The 24317-nt window shown below is 37.0% G+C and overlaps 1 protein-coding gene across 1 annotated transcript in view; it reads left to right on the forward strand.

The window, feature by feature from the left end:
- The window catches only part of LOC127841516 (kinesin-like protein KIF27), a 70624-nt gene that overhangs the window by 20821 nt on the left and 25486 nt on the right, over positions 1 to 24317 (forward strand). Inside the window, 12 exon segments of the mRNA XM_052370397.1 lie at positions 28 to 108; positions 1371 to 1498; positions 7174 to 7309; positions 7900 to 7926; positions 10573 to 10656; positions 11442 to 11528; positions 12009 to 12128; positions 15954 to 15974; positions 18230 to 18352; positions 21991 to 22202; positions 22644 to 22658; positions 23917 to 24017. Of these exon segments, the coding sequence (XP_052226357.1) occupies positions 28 to 108; positions 1371 to 1498; positions 7174 to 7309; positions 7900 to 7926; positions 10573 to 10656; positions 11442 to 11528; positions 12009 to 12128; positions 15954 to 15974; positions 18230 to 18352; positions 21991 to 22202; positions 22644 to 22658; positions 23917 to 24017 (1135 nt within the window).

The following is a 24317-nucleotide window of genomic DNA, read 5'->3' on the forward strand; positions in this document are numbered from 1 at the left end:
GGGCTCGTTTTGTTTGTATTGTTACAGGCAAGGAATATTAAGAATCTTCCGATAGTCAACAGAGACATCCAGTCCATCAGATTTGAAGAGATGCAGACCGAAATAAAGGTAATAACTTGTAAAAAATTACAGTTCCATTAAACCTTTACCACTTAAATACGTATTTTTACGCATTGGTTATCCCTTAGAAAGTTAAATTTAATTAAAGACCTTTGTTACTTAATTCATGTTTTAAAGGCTTCATTTCTGATCCTCACATACTGATGAGCAGCAAACAGCATAAAACCTGAACAGACTGCGAGTTTCTCGCAGGCTGTTCTAGTTTATGCTGTTTGGACATAGCCATTTTCACTTTTTTCTTGAATGGGAAATGGTTAAAGGCTCATTATTTACCCAATAGAACGATACATTGGGAAAACTGCCTTGTTTACTACAGCTACAATTCTTTAAGTTGTTTTTGAACATAGAAATAATGAAAACCATCCAAATTCAAATTATTACAGGCAAATATATGGGTTAAAATTATTATTGAAAATGGAGAAAAGTGACTGCATTGCGTTCTGTACTATACCGTATAACTAATAACAAGTCACATCTTGTTCAATGTTAAGGTCATGATAATAGAATATAATTCAAGGCTTGCCTTAATTTATCACATAAGAATGATTAGTTGTTATTAGCAAGAACCTAACTAGAAAGTATGAAACAAAAAAGGCTATTCCTATATCCTATAACATGCTTTGATTACTACATGATTGTGTAATTGTTTATGGAGCATTTTCCACTGTCTGTGACTGTCATGTTACTTTCATTGCTGTTTTGAGGTTAAAATTATCGAGCCTCGCTCTGTAGTAACAGGGTTTAATTGTGTCTTGTTCTGTGAAAACTGGGCTAAATTCATGTGCGTAAAGTGTCGTCCCAGATTAGCCCGTGCAGTCCGCACAGGCTAATCAGGGACGACACTTTCCGCTTTAATGGTATTTTTAGTTTCAAGGAAGTCCCTCCTTACCGAAAATCAAGTTTAGGGGGAAAGTGTCGTCCCTGATTAGCCTTTGCGGACTGCACAGGCTAATCTGGGACAACACTTTACGCACATGAATTAAGCCCAGTTTTCTCAGAACAAGACACAATTAATCTAAAGATAGCACAGGCTAATCAGGGATGTCACTTTCAGCATTAACTGGAATTTTGCTGAGAAGAGACTTCTTTTTCAACAAATAGTTGACTTACAGTGCAAATTGCCGATCCTGATTAGCCTGTGTGGACTGCACATGCTCATCTGGGAGGACAATTTATGCACATGCATTATGCCCTTTTTTCACAAAGTGCGTCTCAATTAGTATTGTGAAATGTGCTGCTGTGTTGTTTAGGCATTACGACAGGAGCTTGCTCGACAGCGGACCACCGTTGGGGGAGGTAACTCCGGCTGGGAGACAGACCCCGAGCTGGCAGCCAAGTATGCAGGGCAGATCAGACAGCTTGAGGACCAGGTGGCAAGGTGGGAACAGGAGTTAAATAAACTAGTGGCCCTTTGTAAAACTGGGGTAGTGCATATGCGTAAAGTGATGTCCCAGTAGTCAGAACAGGCTAATCAGGGACAACACTTTTTGTGTGTGGAATTTTTCATTTAAAAAGGTCTTTTAAAGAAAATCCAGTCTGCCCTTCACAGGGTTATCTGGGCTGACACTTTACGCATGTGCATTGAGCCCAGTTTTCCCAGAACAAGGCTCAATAGTAGTATGAGGAATGTGCATGGCCTTGAAGTACGTGTTTGCTTAAGAAGAGAGAGGAATGTGCATGGTCTTGAAGTACCTGTTTGCCTAATGTGAGAGGAATGTGCATGGCCTTGAAGTACCTGTTTGCCTATAGTAGTGAGAGGAATATGGGATAAGCATGGCCTTGAAGGGCCTGTTTGCCTAATGTGAGAGGAATATGGGATATGAATGGCCTTGAAGAGCCTGTTTGCCTAATGTGAGAGGAATATGCATGGCCTTAAAGTACCTGTTTGCCTATGGTAGTGAGAGGAATATGCATGACCTTGAAGTACCTGTTTGCCTATAGAAGTGAGAGGAATATGCTTAGACTTGAAGGGCCTGTTTGCCTATAGTAGTGAGAGGAATATGCATGGCCTTGAAGTACCTGTTGGCCTTAGTAGTGAGAGGAATATGCATGGCCTTGAAGTACCTGTTGGCCTATAGTAGTGAGAGGAATATGTTTGGCCTTTAAGTACCTGTTTGCCTATAGTAGTGAGAGGAATATGCGTGGCCTTGAAGTATCTGTTTGCCTAAGTAGTGAGAGGAATTTGCATGGCCTTGAAGAACCTGCTTGCCTAAGTAGTGAGAGGAATATGCATGGCCTTGAAGTACCTGTTGGCCTATAGTAGTGAGAGGTATATGCATGGCCTGGAGGTATCTGTTTGCCTAAGTAGTGAGAGAAATATGCATGGCCTTGAAGTACCTGTTTGCCTAAGTAGTGAGAGGAATATGCATGGCCTTGAAGTACCTGTTTGCCTTAGTAGTGAGAGAAATATGCATGGCCTTGAAGTACCTGTTGGTTTATAGTAGTGAGAGGAATATGCATGGCATTGAAGTACCTGTTGGCCTATAGTAGTGAGAGGAATATGCATGGCCTGGAGGTACCTGTTGGCCTATAGTAGTGAGAGGAATATGCATGGCCTTGAAGTACCTTTTGGTCTATAGTAGTGAGAATATGCATGACCTTGAAGTACCTGTTTGCCTATAGTAGTGAGAGGAATATGCATGGCCTTGAAGTACATGTTGGTCTATAGTAGTGAGAGGAATATGCATAGCCTTTAAGTACCTGTTGGCCTTTAGTAGTGAGAGGAATATGCATGGCCTTGAAGGGCCTTTTTGCCTAATGTGAGAGGAATATGCATGGCCTTGAAGAACCTGTTTGCCTAATGTGAGAGGAATATGCATGGCATTGAAGTACCTGTTGGCCTATAGTAGTGAGAGGAATATGCATGGCCTTGAAGTACCTGTTTGCCTAATGTGAGAGGAATATGCATGGCATTGAAGTACCTGTTTGCCTATAGTAGTGAGAGGAATATACATGGCCTTGAAGTACCTGTTTGCCTAATGTGAGAGGAATATGCATAGCCTTGAAGTACCTGTTTGCCTATAGTAGTTAGAGGAATATGCATGGCCTTGAAATACCTGTTTGCCTAAGTAATGAGAGGAATATGCATGGCCTTGAAGTACCTGTTTGCCTAATGTGAGAGAAATATGCATGGCCTTGAAGTACCTGTAGGCCTATAGTAGTGAGAGGAATATGCATGGCCTTGAAGTACCTGTTTGCCTATAGTAGTGAGAGGAATATGCATGGCCTTGAAGTATCTGTTTGCCCAAATAGTGAGAGGAATATGCATGGCCTTGAAGTACCTGTTTGCCTAATGTGGGCAGCATATGTATGGCCTTAAAGTACCTGTTTGCCTATAGTAGTTAGAGGAATATGCATGGCCTTGAAGTATCTGTTTGCCCAAATAGTGAGAGGAATATGCATGGCCTTGAAGTACCTGTTTGCCTAAGTAGTGAGAGGATTATGCATGGCCTTGATGTACCTGTTGGCCTATAGTAGTGAGAGAAATATGCATGGCCTTGAAGTACCTGTTTGCCTAAAGTAGTGAGAGGAATATGCATGGCCTGGAGGTACCTGTTGGCCTATAGTAGTGAGAGGAATATGCATGGCCTTGAAGTACCTGTTGGTCTATAGTAGTGAGAATATGCATGGCCTTGAAGTACCTGTTGGTCTAAAGTAGTGAGAGGAATATGCATGGCCTTGAAGTACCTGTTGGTCTATAGTAGTGAGAGGAATATGCATGGCCTTGAAGTACCTGTTGGTCTTTAGTAGTGAGAATATGCATGGCCTTGAAGTACATGTTGGTCTATAGTAGTGAGAGGAATATGCATGGCCCAGAAGTACCTGATGGCTTATAGTAGTGAGAGGAATATGCATGGCCTTGAAGTACCTGTTGGTCTATAGTAGTGAGAGGAATATGCATGGCCTTGAAGGGCCTGTTTGCCTAATGTGAGAGGAATATGCACGGCCTTGAAGTACCTGTTTGCCTATAGTAGTGAGAGGCATATGCATGGCCTTCAATTACCTGTTTGCCTAATGTGAGAGGATTATGCATGGCCTTGAAGTACCTGTTTGCCCAATGTGAGAGGAATATGCATAGCCTTGAAGTACATGTTGGCTGATAGTAGTGAGAGGAATTTGTATGGCCTTGAAGTACCTGTTTGCCTATAGTAGTGAGAGAAATTAAATGGCCCGGAGGTACCTTTTGGTCTATAGTAGTGTGAGGAATATGGATGGCCTTGCATGGCCTTGAAGTACCTTTTGGCCTATAGTAGTGAGAGGAATATGCATGGTATTGAAGTGCCTGTTTGCCTTTAGTAGTGAGAGGAATATGCATGGCCTTGAAGTACCTGTTGGTCTATAGTAGTGAAAGGAATATGCATGGCCTTGAAGTACCTGTTGGCCTATAGTAGTGAGAGGAATATGCATGGCCTTGAAGTACCTGTTGGCCTATAGTAGTGAGAGGAATATACATGGCCTTGAAGTACCTGTTGGCCTATAGTAGTGAGAGGAATATGCATGACCTTGAAGTACCTGCTAGCCTATAGTAGTGAGAGGAATATGCATGGCCTTGAAGGGCCTGTTTGCCTATGAGAGGAATATGCATGGCCTTGAAGTACCTATTTGCCTATAGTAGTGAGAATATGCATGGCCTGGAGGTACCTGTTGGTCTATAGTAGTGAGAGGAATATGCATGGCCTTGAAGTACCTGTTGGTCTATAGTAGTGAGAGAAATATGCATGGCCTTGAAGTTCCTGTTGACCTATAGTAGTGAGAGGAATATGCTTGGACTTGAAGGGACAGTTTGCCTATAGTAGTGAGAGGAATATGCATAGCCATGAAGGGCCTGTTTGCCTTATGTGATAGGAATATGCATGGCCTTGAAGTACCTGCTGGCCTATAGAATTGAGAGGAATATGTTTGGACTTGAAGTACCTGTTGGCCTATAGTAGTGAGAGGAATATGCATGGCCTTGAAGTACCTGTTGGCCTATAGTAGTGAGAGGAATATGCATGGCCTTGAAAGGCATGTTTGCCTAATGTGCGAGGAATATGCATGGGCTTGAAGTACCTGTTGGCCTATAGTAGTGAGAGGAATATGCATAGCCTTGAAGTACCTGTTGGTCTATAGTAGTGAGAGGAATATGCAAGGCTGTGAAGTACCTGTTGGCCTATAGAAGTGAGAGGAATATGCATGGCCTTGAAGGGCCTGTTTGCCTAATGTGATAGGAATATGCATGGCCTTGAAGTACCTGTTTGCCTAATGATAATAATAAGAGTATTTGTTGTTATGCAGTGTGATAGCTCATTAATTTTTACCATGGACACTTAATCTATTCAAATATATGTATGAAGTGTTTTTGTCCCCTACTGGTGAAACCAGAGGTGACGTATGGTCTGTCAGTCCATCACACTTTTCTGGATCCTGCGATAACTTTAAAAGTTCTTCATATTTTTTCATTAAACTTCAAACATGGACAGATGGCAATATGCAGATTATGCACGTCATTTAATTTTTGTTCCTTCGTCAAGAATTTTGGTTGCTATAGCAACAAATAGACTAGAAATATTGCTGAAAATGGTGGATCCTGCAATCACTTTAAAAGTTCTTCATATTTGTATATGAAACTTGAAATATGGACAGATGGCAATATGGAGATTATGCACGCCATTTCATTTTGTGAGTACATCAAGAATTCTGGTTGCTATGGCAACAAATAGACTAGAAATATTGCTGAAAATGGTGGAGTTTCACCGGAGAGTACTTCATTGCTTGGCAAAAGTCTTGTATTAAAATGTTTTAAAAGAAAGCATTGTGATAAAACAAATATTTCAGTGTCTAGTACCAGTCATCATTTATCAAGTCCACAATTGATTTGTCAGGCAAATACACAGAAGTGTATATTGTTTCCAGTTTTCTCACAACCACAATAAAGTTAACATTATTATTTTAAGCTCACCTGAGCACAACGTGCTCATGGTGAGCTTTTGTGATCGCTTTTTGTCCGTCGTGCGCCGTCAACATTTGCCTTGTTAACTCTCTAGAGGCCACATTTATTTCCAATCTTCATGAAATATGGTCAGAAGATTGGTCTCAATGATATCTTGGATGAGTTCGAAAATGGTTACGTTTGCTTGAAAAACATGGCTGCCAAGGGGCGGGGCATTTTTCCTTATATGACTATAAATGGCTATAGTAAAATCTTTTTTAACACTCTAGAGGCCACATTTATAGTCCGATCTTCATGAAACTTGGTCAGAAGATTCATCCCAATATTATCTTGAAAGAGTTCAAAAATGATGCCGGTTGGTTGAAAAACATGGCCATCTTAGGGGCAGCGCATTTTTCCTTATATGGCTATAGTAAAACTTTGTTAACACTCTAGAGGTCACATTTATTTTCCGATCATCATGAAACTTGGTCAGAAGATTTTTACCAATGATATCTTGGATGAGTTGGAAAATGGTTTTGGTTGCTTTAAAAACATGGCCACCAGGGGCGGGGCATTTTTCCTGGCTATATATGGCTTTAGTAAAACATTGTTAACACTCTAGAGGCCACATTTATTGTCCAATCTTCATGAAATTTGGTCAGAAGATTGGTCTTAATGATATCTTGAATGAGTTCGAAAATAATTATGTTTGCTTGAAAAACATGGCTTCCAAGGGGCGGGGCTTTTTCCTTATATGGCTATAGGTAAATCTTGTTAACACTCTAGAGGCCACATTTACAGTCCGATCTTCATGAAACTTGGTCAGAAGATTCATCCCGATAATATCTTTGAAGAGTTAAAAAATGATGCCGGTTGGTTGAAAAACATGGCTGCCAAGGGGTGGGGCATTTTTCCTTATAAGGCTATAGTAAAACCTTGTTTACACTCTAAAGGCCACATTTATTTTCCGATCTTCATGAAACTTGGTCAGAAGATTTGTCCCAATAATATCTTGTTATCTCAGGTGAGCGACTTTGGGCCTTATAGGCCTTCTTGTTTTATTTTGATATCAATTAATGCGAATAAAAATACAGGTAGTGTGTGAAAATTGAAAATTTGACAATTTCTTGATCTTGACACAGGTTACAAACTGAGTGCAGTAACTACAAGATGATAGCTGAGGAGGCATATCGTCAGTTTGTGCAGATCCAGGGTGGGGACATATTGTCCAAGAGTCAAGATGGACGGTTAAGGGAGTGGCTTGACCTCATGGAAGAGGTATGTATCCAGTTCATATCGAGCATCCAGTATAAATGTATCTGATATGGAAATGAAGAGCTCTTTGAAAAAAACGGGTTTAATGCATGTGCGAAAAGTGTTGTCCTATATAAGCCTGTGCAATCTGCAAACACTAATATGGGATCACGCTTCTTGCTTTTATAAAATTTTTGGTTTGAAGAAGTGTCTTTTGATCAATTTCAGTCTAGGAGAAATGCATATGTGTTAAGTATTGTCCCAGATTAGCTCATTAGTCCACACAGACAAATCTTGGAAATATTGTAAGCACATGCATTAAGTCAGGTTTTCCCAGAGCTTGACTTAAATGTATCCAGATCCATGCTTCAACCCACAGAATGCACAGTGATAAGTGTGCCATAAATTAATTAAGATAGGGTGGATAGATAGTTGCCTCAGTTAAAGAAAATAGTACAAATATCTTATTATTTGATGCATATTTATTTTTCTCAATGTAAATGTTTTCTTGTTTATATTTTTGTACTTTAGAATGTATGCTGCATTTCACACAAGTCTTATGATCTAAGGCCATAAAAGTGATAACATTGAAATTTAATGAAAATTGTGTTTAGCATTTAGATGTCTCTAGACAACAGGAGGTAATACAGCACATTTTTTCTGTTGTTTTCTGTTTTAATTACTGTTTGAAGATTGGAAATATGAAATTTTTAGTTTGGTTCTATAGTTTAAACATTGGCTGCGCTTAATTATGTGAAATACTTGTCAAAGTTATGTTTAATGTGAACATAACTAGTTGGAAAGATTGGACAATTGGGTCATATTAGAGTGCATCACAATTTTCATGTTTATCTTCAACACTTTGGTATAAGTATTAAAAGTTTATGAAAGACAATGGTTGTAAAGCTTTCTCCTTGAAATAAATGTATTATTTTATTCAGTTAACCCTTTTCCACTCAGAAGCCAAGTGAAAATGGCTATGTGCAAACAGAATAAATCCAGAACAGCCTGCGAGTAACTCACAGTCTGTTCAGGTTTTATGCTGTTTGCTGCTCATCACTATCTTAGGGTTGGAAATAAAGCCTTTAAAACTTTAATCTAGTAAGAAAGGTCTTTAATTAAATTTAACTTTCTTAGGGCCTACAAATGCGTAAAAATACGTATCTAAGTGGTAAAGGGATAATTATGCAATGTTAAAAGAGGCTTTGTTTGTTTCTTGTATGTGGCACAAGCTCGACTGGTACACAAATAATATTAAACATAACACATTTGTATACTTGTACATGTCTTTAAAAGTTGCTGGTATATGTGGAATGTAAAAGTAATATCATTAAAGTGTGCAAATATATTGATTGTGACAAATTTATATTTTTTATTGATGTATTTGGACATATTACCGGTACTAAAACTAAACAACCATACTTCAAATATTAAAATTCATATCACTGTAACCATGTCCACAATTAAGTACCATGTATCATATCCCCTGTTGTGAACAGGTGTATATATTATTCATGTAAATGTATGTTGTGAAAACAAATATTTATAGATTATTGTTAGAGTGATTTTGAATTTCTTTTATCATTAATTATCTATTCATTTGATAGATAATTTTTAATATAGTGCTCTGTTTCTCTATGAAAGTGAACTATCCCCTATATAAGCCACACACCTTGAAATGAAATACATGTTAATCAATACATATAGATGCAATTTGAAAGTGTGTAAAATTGTCATTAAATCAATAGCCTAGTTAGCAAGAAATTTGTTTGTTTTTTTTAATTTTCAAACCGAAAGTAGGATTTCTATACGTGTAAGTCCATTACGACAAACGCAACTATTTTTAAGTTTCAAAGCGCAAACATAATGACGGATTGCTACCATGTAACCACCAAATATATTCTAATTGGCATAGACAAAATTAAATCTATAGCCTAGTTAGCAAGTAATTGATTATTTTTCAAACGGTACCGCTTTTAAAACCAAAAGTAGGATTTCTAGACGTATACGTCCATTTCGACAAAACGCGATTATTTTTAAGTTTTATAGCGCAAAAAGACGGATTTCTACCTTGTAACCACCAGATATATTCTAATTATCATAGATAAAAATATGTTTTTTATTTATACTTAATACTTTTATACTTAATTTACTATGCCATGTATTTCAAGGTGTGTGGCTTTAAATTATAAGAAAAACTTGTATTTTGCTCACATTTAATTTATTCCTGCATTCATGGTTCGAGCTGTCCTCCAAGAAAGTCTATTGCCAGTATCCCTGGATGTGTTAATGTTAAACTGTTTTATTATGCCCCCCTTCAAAGAAGAGGGGGTATATTGCTTTGCACATGTCGGTCTGTTGGTATGTCGGTCCACCAGGTGGTTTCCGGATGATAACTCAAGAACGCTTGGGGCTATGATCATGAAACTTCATAGGTACATTGATCATGACTCGCAGATGACCCCTATTGATTTTGAGGTCACAAGGTCAAGGTCACGGTGACCCGAAATAGTAAAATGGTTTCCAGAACGCTTGGGGCTATGATCATGAAACTTGATAGGTAGATTGATCATGACTTGCAGTTGACCCCTATTGATTTTCAGGTCACTAGGTCAAAGGTCAAGGTCACAGTGACCCCAAATAGTAAAATGGTTTCCGGATGATAACTCAAGAACGCTTAGGCCTAGGATCATGAAACTTGATAGGTAGATTGATCATGACTCTAAGATGACCCCTATTGATTTTCAGGTCACTAGGTCAAAGGTCAAGCCGACTCAAGGTCACAGTGGCCCGAAATAGTAAAATGGTTTCCGGATGATAACTCAAGAACGCTTATGCCTAGGATCATGAAACTTCATAGGTAGATTGATAATGGTTGGCAGATGACCCCAATTGATTTTCAGATCACTAGGTCAAAGGTCAAGGTCACGGTGACCCAAAATAGTAAAATGGTTTTGGGATGATAACTCAAGAACGCTTATGCCTAGGATCATGAAACTTCATAGGTACATTGATCATGACTGTGAGATGACCCCTATTGATTTTCAGGTCACTAGGTCAATGGTCAAGGTCACAGTGACAAAAAACATATTCACACAATGACTGTCACTACAACGGAGAGCCCATATGGGGGGCATGCATGTTTTACAAACAGCCCTTGTTTCCAATTGATTTGGTAGGGTAAAGGTTGTTGGAAATTAATTCTGAAAGCCATAGCAATCTGCAGCAGTGTATTGTTGTTGATAGAATGGTGATATATATGTTGTATATTTTGTGATATTGCACAGATCAAGAGCAAGGTGCCTCATAAGCTGAACAAGGAGGAATGGGAGAGTCAGGCAGTGAAGGACCTGCAGAAACAGCTCAAGAAGGTCAGAATACAGAGATTACATGTGCACAGTTCATGTCAGTCTTTAACTCTTTCAGTGCTGGAACCGAACTTTGAAAGCCTTTGCAAACAGTTTGGATCCGGATGAGATGCCATAGAACAAGGCGTCTCATCAGGATCCAAACTGTTTGCTATTCTGATAGTACTCTTTGAAAAAAATCGAAGAAATTGCTAATTTTAGAAATTCAGCAGGCGACATTTTAGCAGACATCAAATTTACCAGCATGCAAAGGGCTAAACAATTATTACCTTACTAACATTAAGAGACCATGCACGTATGATGTTATGAGTAGCATAAATGTTAGCTTACCAGTAGCAAAAGAAGCCTGGACAATTTTCAGAAAATATTTTTAAAAAGTAGATGTTAGCACTTTCTGAGTTTAACAGTTTCAAAATAAACAAAAGTTTGGCTACTAATTCTGATTTGAAAGAGCCAACCTAAGAAAGAAATTTGAAATAAATGTTAGCTTACCAGTAGCAAAAGAAGCCTGGACAATTTTCAGAAAATATTTTTAAAAAGTAGATGTTAGCACTTTCTGAGTTTAACAGTTTCAAAATAAACAAAAGTTTGGCTACTAATTCTGATTTAAAAGAGCCAACCTAGGAAAGAAATTTGTCGCTGTGCCATGAATACCATAAAATGATGTGTTTGTATTGTCGAGAATCGATAATGGTACTCAGTCTAATTGAAAGAACGTCGTTGATTATAATGAAAGAATTGTTAAAGTTTGATTGGTGTCACTATGGTTGTTTGTTACTTGTTTGCAGGCGCGTGAGGACTTACAGAGTGATGAGGATATCTTTGCAGAGAAGAGTAGGGAGGTCATGGCTCTGAAAAGACGTGCAGAGGAAATGGTGAGACTCCTCAGAAAAATCTGCTAGAACACGTTTAATTATGTTGAAATTTAGGGACTGTTGGTTAACCGTTTGTTCATTAGTTGAGATGAAATGTGTCTGCTTGCCTATTGGAGGTATTAAACAAGTTTCATTCTCTTTATTTATAATCCCATAAGTTCCATGAGGTTAACATGTGTACTTGCTGAATAGAAGCTAATTGTTCTGGTGCCATTTGACCTTTATTGCCTGTTAACAGGCATAAATGTGCTCGTTCTGGACAAATGGACCTAAGCATGCGGGGAAAGTGTTGTAGTCCGCAGTCTGTACAGGCTAATCAGGGACCACACTTTCCGCTTTATTGATGTTTTAGTTTTAAAAAAGTCTCTTTTTAATGAAAATCCAGTTTTGGCGGAAAGTGTAGGGCGACACTATGCACATGCATTAAGCCCAGTTTTCTCAAAACGGGACATATACTTTAAACATCCCGACATGTTGCAGGAGTCCCTACTAGAGGAACGAGAGAAGGCTCTGGTGGCAGCAGACGAGAAGCTGCAAAGACAGGAGCAGCAGTTGATAGAGCAGAACATGAAGATTGAGGAGCTCCAGAAGGCATTGAAGGTAGGCGTCGAGTGTTGGACTGATTAGTGGGTTCTTGTGATTGGCCATTCAATTGGAAAAAAAGGGGGAAAAGTGATGTAAAACCTTCTAGGAATTAAAAAAAATTCACACTTCATGTAACTCTGTCTGTCTGCATGTCTGTCCTTCCATCTGTCTCTCTGTAATTCCTTCTGTCTCTCTGAGACTGTCCATAGACACAAATTTGTTAAAAGAAGTTCTCGTAATCTTTTCAGCATCAAAAATTCAGATTTTCTAGGACTGTTCCTTATGTATGAAGTTGTGAATGTGCGATTTTTAAAAATAATTTTATATAATTTTTTAATATGTGATAAGTTATGTGACCAATTTTTGTAGTGGAAAAGTAACATATTAAAAAGTGTGATGTATGTGAGTGGAATATTCTAACAAATATGATTATGCAAAATAAGCCTTAAGGGATTACATGTAGTGCTATTTATGCAGCACATGTATCCATTCACAAGGTTTTGCGTGTTTTCAGTTGTTAAGCCTTTACCACTTAGATACGTATTTTGACGTGCTTATAGTCCCTTAGAAAGTTAAATTTAATTGAAGACCTTTGTTAGTAGATTCATGTTTTAAAGGCTTCATTTCCAACCCTAAGATAATGATGAGCAGCAAGCAGCATAGCATCAGAACAGGCTGTTCAGGTTTTATGCTGTTTGCACAAAGCCATTTTCACTTTGTCTCTGAGTGGGACAGGGTTAAGGCTTGTTGTTGTAAACAAATCAGTTTGCTTCTTTTGCTTTTGTCCAAACTTATCTATTTTGTGTAGTATATGAACCAATCTGTATATAAGTTCAGCAGAAATATACAGTTTGTTCTGCCAAATAAACTTTGTTTTTCTATACTGATTACTGCATTAATCTCAGTTCACTCTTATCTGTTGTTAGGCATTTTTGTCCCCTACCCATTTCACCGGAGGGGACTTATGGTTTGCGCTCTGTCTGTCTGTCTGTCTGTCTGTCTGTCTGTCTGTCTGTCTGTCTGTCTGTCTGTCTGTCTGTCCTGTCTGTCTGTCTGTCTGTCTGTCTTGTCTGTCTGTCTGTCTGTCTGTCTGTCTGTCTGTCTGTCTGTCTGTCTGTCTGTCTGTCTGTCTGTCTGTCTGTCTGTCTGTCTGTCTGTCTGTCTGTCTGTCCCTGTCTGTCTGTCTGTCTGTCTGTCTGTCTGTCTGTCTGTCTGTCTGTCTGTCTGTCTGTCTGTCTGTCTGTCTGTCTGTCTGTCTGTCTGTCTGTCCTGTCTGTCTGTCCTGTCTGTCTGTCTGTCTGTCGGTCTGTCTGTCTGTCTGTCTGTCTGTCTGTCTGTCTGTCTGTCTGTCTGTCTGTCTGTCTGTCTGTCTGTCTGTCTGTCTGTCTGTCTGTCTGTCTGTCTGTCTGTCCTGTCTGTCTGTCTGTCTGTCTGTCTGTCTGTCTGTCCTGTCTGTCTGTCTGTCTGTCTGTCTGTCTGTCTGTTCTGTCTGTCTGTCTGTCTTGTCTGTCTGTCTGTCTGTCTGTCTGTCTGTCTGTCTGTCTGTCTGTCTGTCTGTCTGTCTGTCTGTCTGTCTGTCTGTCTGTCTGTCTGTCTGTCTGTCTGTCTGTCTGTCTGTCTGTCTGTCTGTCTGTCTGTCTGTCTGTCTGTCTGTCTGTCTGTCTGTCTGTCTGTCTGTCTGTCTGTCTGTCTGTCTGTCTGTCTGTCTGTCTGTCTGTCTGTCTGTCTGTCTGTCTGTCTGTCTGTCTGTCTGTCTGTCTGTCTGTCTGTCTGTCTGTAAGTCTGTAAGTCTGTCTGTCAGTCTGGCTGTCCGTCACACTTTTCTGGATCCTGCAATAACTTTAAAAGTTCTTAATATTGGTTCATGGAACTTGCAACATGGATAAATGGCAATATGGACATTATGCACGTCATTTCCTTTTTTTCCTACGTCAAAAATTGTGGTTGCTATGGCAGCAAAAAAAAATAATTCTGAAAATGTTGGAATTTCTGACAATGGTGGAGCCAATAGGGGACCATATTGCTTGGCAATAGTCTTGTTTTCCCTTCACATAGTCATTTGTCTGATTTTCCACTGTGCAATATATAGTCCAAGAATGTTGTTTTTTATTACATGAACTGCTTGGCAGATATTTCTCAAAACTTTCACAACTGAATGATGATTGTAAAGGAAGGAATTTTTGCTGCAACAAATTTTGGCAAAATTATGGCCCTTTGTCTGATTTCCCACTATGTACTTCCAAATGTTGTGTTTGTCATTCATCAAAGTGCTTGGCATGTTTCGCTTTAACATTAACAGCTTAATGACCCTTAAGTGAAGATTGTAAAAAAAGGAATTTCACAGCAACCAGTAAAGGCTGAATAATGGCCTTGAGTTTCTTTGCCCACTGTAGAATATTAAAAATGGTGCATTTTTGTGTTTCCAAACATGTCTTGTGGGGGAATTAGTATGTGTGACAAATTTCTAGTTGTTACTTGTCTTAATATTTGATTTTAAAGCTTGTATATGTTCTTTTTGTCAAACCTCAGATGCATTGACATTAAAACATTATGTTATATTGCTTACTTGAACTCCACCTAAGGATTCTGCTGTCACTGCCCGTACTGTAGACACCCAATTTACCCAGGTTGGTTGGTGGCTAGGTATATGTTGAGGTGTTGGAAGGTTCATGGTTGCCAGCTATAAACATGCAGGACACATACACAGTTCAGGAGGTGTTTGCATGCATGCATTGGTTATTGACATTTTGTTTGGGAAACTTTGTAAAACCAATCTATATGTGCACTGGCTCTCATTTTTGTGTCAGGAGGTTTTAAAAATTATGCTCATACTGCCAATTTACTTTATAGCTTATACTTTAGGACAAATACTGTCTGCACTTTCCTTATATGTGTTATTTATGCACCACTATGACACATACTTAAAATGCACATGTTTTGGCATTTCTTTCTAATCCTGCCAGTATAATTGTAATATTTTGACAAGCAATACAAATCCTAAATCTTTATTTATAACTTGAACAGTTTGAATACTATTGATATATTTGAGTTAATGAAGATATATTGTGTATTTATAGGGTATTCTTTAAATTGTGAATTAGTCCTTAATCTCCTGTTATCATGGGACAGAAGTGTTTGTGAGTTTTTGTCATAATAAAGTTATAATATTGTTAAATTGTACATTGTTAATACTCCTTCACTAATTTATAAATTGATTTAATAAGCATGCCATCAATACATTATACTGAAACCATGCATGTAACTATGTACATGTTCATCAATAATTGCCTTCAGTACCGTTTTGCGGAAAAGTCCGCGTCTGTTTTGTCTATGATATTTTTTAAGGACAAAATGATGGCTATTATTTTCTGAAGGCCAGTGTGAGCACTGTCAATTGAATTGAGTGCAAAGAAGAGAGCTATTTTCATTAAACACATTATTGATTGCTTATTTGAGTGCTTGCTATTTCAGGTGTTATGTATGTTTTTTGTCTGCCAAAAGGTCTTTTGTTAAAGGAAAAGTTATCTGACATTCTATTTAGTAAGCTAATGAATTGCATTCATTCAATGTATTTTACTCATTGCAATATGTTTCCTGGTAACATCTTTAAACATATGTTTCCTGGTAACATCTTTAAACATATGTTTATATCATTCTTAGAATACAAGTTATTATCCAGACAGAACCTTGCATAATTATTTGGAAAACAATATACTTTTCCCGTTTTGTTTGGTAAATGCAGTGCTGAAACTGTTTGCTGACTTTGTGTTATGATTTTGTGTGTGTGCTGTGTTTGTGTAAATAGAAATATTGCCATGGGTTATTTCTTGTTGTCAATAGCCTGTGACACCATTTGATGAGGTGAGATTTTTCTGTCTGTGAAAACTATGTATTTACATTAGCATGATACAAGTGTCAGGAATATTTTCAGGAAAATACACCAACTTAATATATGTGGAACTTGTTATACATATTATTGTAAAAAATGTTTGATTAAACTTTAAAAGTCTGCTAGTGAAATATAACGAAAAGTGTAAATTATTTTATGATCCTGTAAATTTTGTTTTAAAATTGAAAGTTTTTACTTAAATCTAGCACTTTTTGTTTAGCGAAAACATATTTAGATAACTACAATATACATATATATAAAAAAAAATCAACTAAGAAATTGTTCAGTATATATTTTGACATTGGTGTGTTTGCTATTGTAAATATTGTGAGAGGAACAGACTTTGTCTTGCACTATAACACTTTAAAGTGAATACTGTTTTCTGTCTTTCTTGTTCACCACACGTGGACCCTTTTTTCTATATTTCATAACAATGCTGGTATAATAAATTTAGATTAACTAGCTTTAAAGGAAAACACTTACATTTCAATAAAGATAGTTTTTTTTTTTTTTTAATTAAAATTAAATTTCAATTACATTTACAAGTTGAAATCGGTAATAACTGTTGATGTGTTTTACATCTTTGGTTGTACTACATAACTAATTGTATACTATATTTCCTTATTTTATAAAAAAAAATGTATTAGAATGTTGAATCCATATCTATAGCAGACATCTACTGTCTTCAGACTGTGGGGCATGATTTCACTTTCGTGTTATTTTAGCACTGATTTCTATTGAAACATGTGTTCTTGTGTTTTTTCTTTGTTATAAAAATAAATGTTAAGAAATCTTTTTTGGAAGAAAAGTACAGTTTAATTTTGCGCATTAAGGCAGTATGACAATTGTAAAAATGTCCTCTGTGAAGAGAAATTGTTACCCTTTTTCCTATTATATCTTGATTTTCTTGTACCCACCTCTCTAAGTGCTAGATAGTGACAGCTGGTAACCAGGCTCCCTTAGCTAGAATTAAGCATGTCCTTTTATTAATGTAGAGGCTAACTATATTTGTATGTTTGGAATGTGAATATTTCAAACCAAAATTTGTGTTGTGAAATATGACAGCACTGATCTTAATGATTTTATTTATTTATTTCTTGTCTATGTTTTATTTTGCTTTAAAGAGAAAAATGCAATGCAAGACTTATTTGTTCACCACTGTGTTTTACTGCTTAAACTATAACTGGGGAAGGTTATTTAATCAAATATGCAGCTTAGTCGAAATCACAGAACTTGAATGTAAATTAATTTATTTGGCAAAAAAAATATGCATTTTTCTCAAAATGCTTAAAATGTGCTAATTGTAATATTTTGTTGCACTATTTAAGACCCGATGGAATGTAGAACCATTAGAGTTATACATGCCTGTAATTTACCATACATCCCAAGATTGTGCTTTGAACTCCTATTAAATTTCTGGGTAGATCTTGCTCAAATTTCAACATATTAATGACCTCAAGGTGTAGATTAATTTAGAGTTAAGTTTTGTGGCTTTAATGATTGTTGGCTTTTTGGGAAGAATTTTTATCCTGTGTCTGTTTTTCAGCATAGATTTTATAATCACCTGAAGCTTGTGTTTTGAAGTCGTCTTTAATAACTGAGTGGGTCTTATTTACGATTTCACAGTTTAATGACCTAAATATTTAGATGATTTTTCAGCAAGATAATTTTGGTGCAACTATGTTTGGCGCAATTATGTCTGTGTTTCTACTGACTTCTTTAACTACAATGTCAATCTTGCTTAAAATTTCACAGTTGAATGACCTTTATGTGTAGATGATCTTCACAATCATCTGACTATCATTTGACTGAAGGGGAGTAAGGTTGTAAAGAGTTATTGCAGAAATATTGCCTTTTGTATGTTTGTTTTGTAAAGAAGTATACAAAAGTCATGTGTATATAGTTCAAAATTGTAGATGTTTAACTACTCTAACCGCATGTCAGCTTTTGCTCAAACTTAGACTGCTGAATATGTAGATGTTTTCTATGGTAGGAATTTTTACTGCCATACGTTTTTGACGTTTGTCTTTTTGTTTTGCTGTAGAGTATGAAGTGAATGTGTTTGTGTCTTAACATACGTTATTGGGGGCATACACGTCTATGAATTTTTACTTTTATTTTAATAATAATGACCCTCAGATCGTCTCCAGCTGTATATGGTTTCAAGATGTGATTATCAGTTAAAATATATTTCACTGACTGTAATATTGATGGTTGCTATTGAAAGGTGACCTTGATAGGTGAGAGTGGTGTGATCAGTGAAGGTCAGATGACAGCCAGTGCTCCTGTGACGTCTCGCAACGTGCGGCCCAAGTCGGTGCCCATTCACCTACATAAACACTCAGACATGGTATGCTCATATTTGATATATTCTTTACTTTTTAATTATTTAAATAGCATGTCTGTCCCTAGTATCGGCCCTCTTAATGAAAACATACCAATTTTGGAAGTGCACAAATACAAAAACATGCATGTGTTATATGTCAGTCTATAGTTAAATGTGTATTCTTGGACATAACAACAAAAACTGCATTTAAATCAGTATTGTTTTGACAAAATACTGGCTAACTTAGCTCCCTGTATTAATCTGTCTCATGTACAATGGTTCTTATAATATCGGCCCTTCTAAATGGTTGCTTAGATTTGTTACTTTCCGAATGTACTTGTTCTAATTTTCTAAATCTAGTATCTTAATGGAAAAAAACGAAACTCTTGCTCATTTTGTTTTTAGCTCATCTATTTTTTGAAAAAAAAAAAAGAGCTATTGTCATCACCTTGGCGTCGGCGTCCGGTTAAGTTTTGCGTTTAGGTACGCTTTTCTCAGAAAGTATCAATGCTATTGCATTCAAACTTGGTACACTTACTTACTATCATGAGGGGACTGGGCAGGCAAAGTTAGATAACTCTGGCGTGCATTTTGACTGAATTATGTGCCCTTTTTATACTTAGAAAATTGAAAATTTTGGTTAAGTTTTGGGTTTAGGTCCCATTTTTTCAGAAAGTATCAATGCTATTGCATTCAAACTTAGTACACTTACTTACTATCATGAGGGGACTAGGCAGGCAAAGTTAGATAACTCTGGCGTGCATTTTGACAGAATTATGTGCCCTTTTTATACTTAGAAAATTTGGTTATGTTTTGTGTTTAGGTCCACTTTATTCCTACATTATCAAAGCTATTGCTTTCATACTAGCAACACTTATTAACTATCGTAAGGGGACTGTGCAGGCAAAGTTATGTAACTCTGACTGGCATTTGGACGGAATTATGGGCCCTTTATACTTAGAAAATTGAAATTTTGGTTAAGTTTTGTGTTTTGGTCCACTTTACCCCTAAAGTATCATAGATATTGCTTTCATACTTGGAACACTCGCAAACTATCATAAGGGTACAGTAAAAGGACAAGTTGCATAACTCTGGATGTCATTTTTACGGAATTATGGCCCTTTTTTGACTTAGTAACTTTGAATATATGGTTAAATTTTGTGTTTCGATCCACTTTACTTCTTAAGTATCAAGGCTATTGCTTTCAAACTTCAAATACTTTCATGCTATCATGAGGTTACTGTACCTGGCAAGTTGAATTTTACCTTGACCTTTGAATGACCTTGACTCTCAAGGTCAAATTATTAAATTTCTCTAAAATTGCCATAACTTCTTTATTTATGATTAGATTTGATTGATACTTTGACAAAACTACTCTTACCTGACATACCACAATAGACTCCACCCAAACCATCGCCCGTGCCCCCCCCCCCCACCCCCCCCCCTATTTTTTTTTTTTTTTTTAATAAGATCATCTCACAAATGACCACCACACCCTCACACTATACCCCCCCCCCCACCCCACCCCCTCCCCCAATTTTTTTTTTTAAACGGTTAAAAAACAAAACTATTTATTTTGATTATTTTATGTTTGAAATACCGTCCAACCATCGCACCCAAGAATCCCCCCCCCCCCCCACCCCCCCTCCCCCCCCCCCCCTAATTTTTTTTTTTTTTTTTTTTTTTTAAGATCATCTCACAAATTACCACCACATTACCACCACACCCTCACACTAAACCCCCCCACCTCACCCCGCCCCCAATTTTTTTTTTTTGAAACGGTGAAAGAAAACAAATATTTATTATTATTATTTTATGTTTGAAATACCGTCCAACCATCGCACCCTAGAATCCCCCCCGAATCCCCCCCTCCCCCCCAATTTTTTTTTTTTTTTTTTTTTTTTTTTTTTTTTTTTAAGATCATCTCACAAATGACCACCACACCCTCACACTATACCCCCCCCCACCCCACCCCCTCCCCAATTTTTTTTTTTTTAAACGGTTTAAATAACAAAACTATTTATTTTGATTATTTTATGTTTGAAATACCGTCCAACCATCGCACCCAAGAATCCCCCCCACCCCCCCTCCCCCCACCTGAATCCCCCCCCCCCCCCCCCTAATTTTTTTTTTTTTTTGTTCTTTTTTTAAGATCATCTCACAAATGACCACCACACCCTCACACTATACCCCCCCACCTCACCCCCCAACCCCCCAATTTGTTTTTTTGAAACGGTTAAAAAACACAAATATTTGTTTTTATTATTTTATGTTTGAACCCCTCTTCACTCCACCCCTCCCTCCTTTGTGATTGAAAATGAGAGTCCCTTCACCTTTAAAAAGAAAATAGATGAGCGGTCTGCACCCGCAAGGCGGTGCTCTTGTTAAAATATTTTACATTTTATTCAAAAATAAGCAGCATATAAAACATTTGATAAAGATAGTATAAATCCATAAACAAACTTACATAATTGTGTGTCACGTAATTTAAAAGTCATAGCATCACCCTGGAATAAACATGACTTACTTTAAAATGAACAATGGAAATCATGAGAATGATCGTCATAATAGTCATGGATAACCATCAAATAAATTACAACTCCTAAAAATTGTAAAAACATTTACTTTCTAGCACTTCTTGAGTGTTTTTCTTTAAAGTCATGATGCTATGAGGAGGGCCGTTGCTATGGGAATAAGGGATACTTTTATATTGTTTCTATTGATAGTTTGTTGTTTACTCCATTGCCATAATTTAAGTCTATATTGGGGCAGCAAAAAGCGAGGCTAAAGGCATGTTCTTAAAATATTATTTTTTATATATGCCTGTGCAATCTGCACATGCTTATAAAGGATTACACATTCTTTTTTTATTAAATTTTTGATTTTAAAGAAGTCTTTTCTTGGTAAAAATCCAGTTTAGGAAGAAATGGTCATTCTTGATTAGCGCATGTTGATAGCACAGGCTAATGTGGGATGACTGTTGACACTTTATGCACAAACATGAAGCCCAGTTTTCACAGGATTATCATTTGTACAATTGTGTGTGAATATCTCTGTAAAAATCCAACTCATGCGGTATGCAAAATATTTGGGAACACACATTGTTAACTGATTATTTTGATATGAGAATTTTAAGGGATGGAGGGTTTTATCGCTCATTGATTTATACACAGAACCGCCTATTAAAAACAAACAAACTGCCCTCTCATAATTAATATTTAAGGGAGCAAAAATGATGTGTTTAGGCACTTGTTTTGTAAGACAATTGCCATTGATTTTTATCTTGTGATATTTTGCATTGGACATGTCCTATGCAAAAAGTCAGGTTAATGTTATAAACAAAGTGTATTTGTAATGTTTGTTCAAATTAAGATGACAATACTTAATATTGTGTACATAATAAAATTAATTATATATTTTTACCGTTCTAATCTTTATTTGTTTAATTGACTCATTAACAGTTAATTGATTTACGCAACATTAAAAAAAATTCACTCCTGTCTGTCGACAACCCAGGTTATTCAGCTCAACGAGGAACAAATGAACATTTGTCTTATAAAGCCAAAAAGTGCCCTGGTATAACAAACATTAAATTTGAATGCATAGAAATTGGATTATAAAATTTGACAATCAAATGACCCTACTCAACCTTTGTATGTCAGCGCTACTCACAGCTGCGCCCACCATCCCGTAACATCAAGACGAGCCCAGCTCTGTTCACGCTGGAGCGGGTGATGAAGAGTTTCCGGGCGCGCAGCCAGCTGCTGGTCTCCAGACTCGAGGATAGTGATGAGGTGCTACATCTGGAGTTCAGTGATGCAGAGAACGGTGTAGTCGCAGAGCAGGTTGACAGCGACGGAGATGAGCTTAACAGGTACAATAACGCTCAGCTGAAACAGATTATTCACTGAAACATATTAAGTTGGATGACTAGTATATCTCTCTTAGAAGTTATAAAGGATTTAAAAATAAAAACGCATTGATAAGTGTTAACCATGTATTTTTGGTAATCTTCAGTGCAACTCAGCAAAAATTAGCAACAAAATCTACAGAGTGTATATTTTATAATTAATGCAATTAAAAAATTGGAAATTTGTCTCTAAACATTAGCAATTCTTAATCTACTCAACAATAATAATGTATAACTACTAGGTTCAGAGATGCTGTTACCAACCATGTAATATTGTATTTTAACAAGTATACATTCATAAAATCAATACTGCTTATCCAGTGTTGCTTTATGGAATGTTATGTGTATGGTATAATAAAATGTTGGTTGTGTGAATTTGAACAGCTTGAATTTGCTTTCTTCTAGACCCAAGGTTAAGCAGTAAGTAGACAGTTCAAAGTTTGGCACTAATTGCTTGCAGTTGTTACAACCATTTTTCAACTTACACTATTGTTTGATATTCTGATGTGAAACTGAAATATTTAACGCACACTGCAGGTAAATATCTGTACCTTATTACCTTCATGACAAGTAATGTTTAGCCTGCATATTATATAATTTTTAGCTGGCTGTTTTCGGGTAAAACCCGAGGTATTGTCATAGCCAGCTCGTCGTGTCCCTTGTCGTGTCTGCCGTCCGCGTCATGCTAAAACCTAAACATTTTGTCAAGGTTTTGAACATTGGCTCTAAAATCAAAGTGCTTCAACCTACAACTTTGAAACTTCATATTTAGCTGCACCTTGATGAGTTCTACATGCCACACTCATTTTTGGGTTACTAGGTCAAAGGTCAAGGTCACTGTGACCTCTATAAAAAAAATCTGACAAGCTTTCATCTATTCAAAACTGCACTCGCAGCCGAGCGTGGCACCCGTTATGCGGTGCTCTTGTTAAAATTGAGAATGACATTTATTAAAAATTACTTGTTGATAAATTCATTGCTTTTGTTTAGTTTTTTCAGTCCATAAACATTATTTTGGCATCTGACATTGTAATTTTGACAAGAATTATAGATTGCATTATCAGGTTGTAAGAACAAGTGATAGCTACACTTTTATTGCTACAAATGGTAACTCAGCATTTTTGACACTTCATACACCGAAGGCCGAGGGTTAGTGCTTTGGTCATGATTCTATTTTCGTTCTTTTTTTGTGACTTGCAGTAGTTTGATTTTTTGGTTTATACGATGTATTTGATCCAACATTGAACACTAGTGTACACTGGTATATTTTTGGTTTATATTTGATCCAACATTGAACACTAGTGTACACTGGTATATAAGTTTTATTTCTTAATATGAATTCCTGTTTACCATGCTAGTGATCATGTAAGGTATGAGTACTGTTTTGGAAAAAAAGAGTTAAAATAGATGTATCTTTAATTCATTATATGTTATTGTGCACTTAATTTATTGAATATTAAAGTTTTTTGTGGTAAATCAATGTCCATGTATTCATGAATTAATTTAATTTTTAAAAATCATGGAACTTCATTTGCTTAATATTTTCTTACTCTTATAAAAAAAACAACAACATCATTCTCTTAATAATATCTTATTCTAAAATAAATACATCCCTGTTCATAATATATCTGTGATTCTCAAACATCCATTAATGGCAGGTGCATGGCTATACTTTCAGTGAGGGAACATTTGTGCGTAAGGGAACATTCCGGGTGAAGAAAGGCCGCTTGGATGAGAACAAGGAGAACACAGTGCCAGCCATAACTGTGAATGACGAGAGTAAGTGGCTTCCTGAAGGTCTAGGGAGCAATGATGTAGCAAGATTCTCATTCCTTTGTTGTTGAAGGTCACAGCTGATGGTCTAGGGAGCAATGATGTAGCATGATTCTCATTCCTATGTTGTTGGAGGTCACAGCTGAAGGTCGAGAGAGATGGTCGAGGGAGCTGTGGTGTAGCAAGATTGTCATTCCTATGTTGTTGGAGGTCACAGCTGATGGTCAAGGGAGCAGTGATGTAGCAAGATTCTCATTCCTATGTTGTTGGAGGTCACAGCTGAAGGTCAAAAGAGCAATGATGTAG

The sequence above is a fragment of the Dreissena polymorpha genome, chromosome 1 (assembly GCF_020536995.1).
Source record: "Dreissena polymorpha isolate Duluth1 chromosome 1, UMN_Dpol_1.0, whole genome shotgun sequence".
NCBI classification, from domain to species: Eukaryota; Metazoa; Mollusca; class Bivalvia; order Myida; family Dreissenidae; genus Dreissena; species Dreissena polymorpha.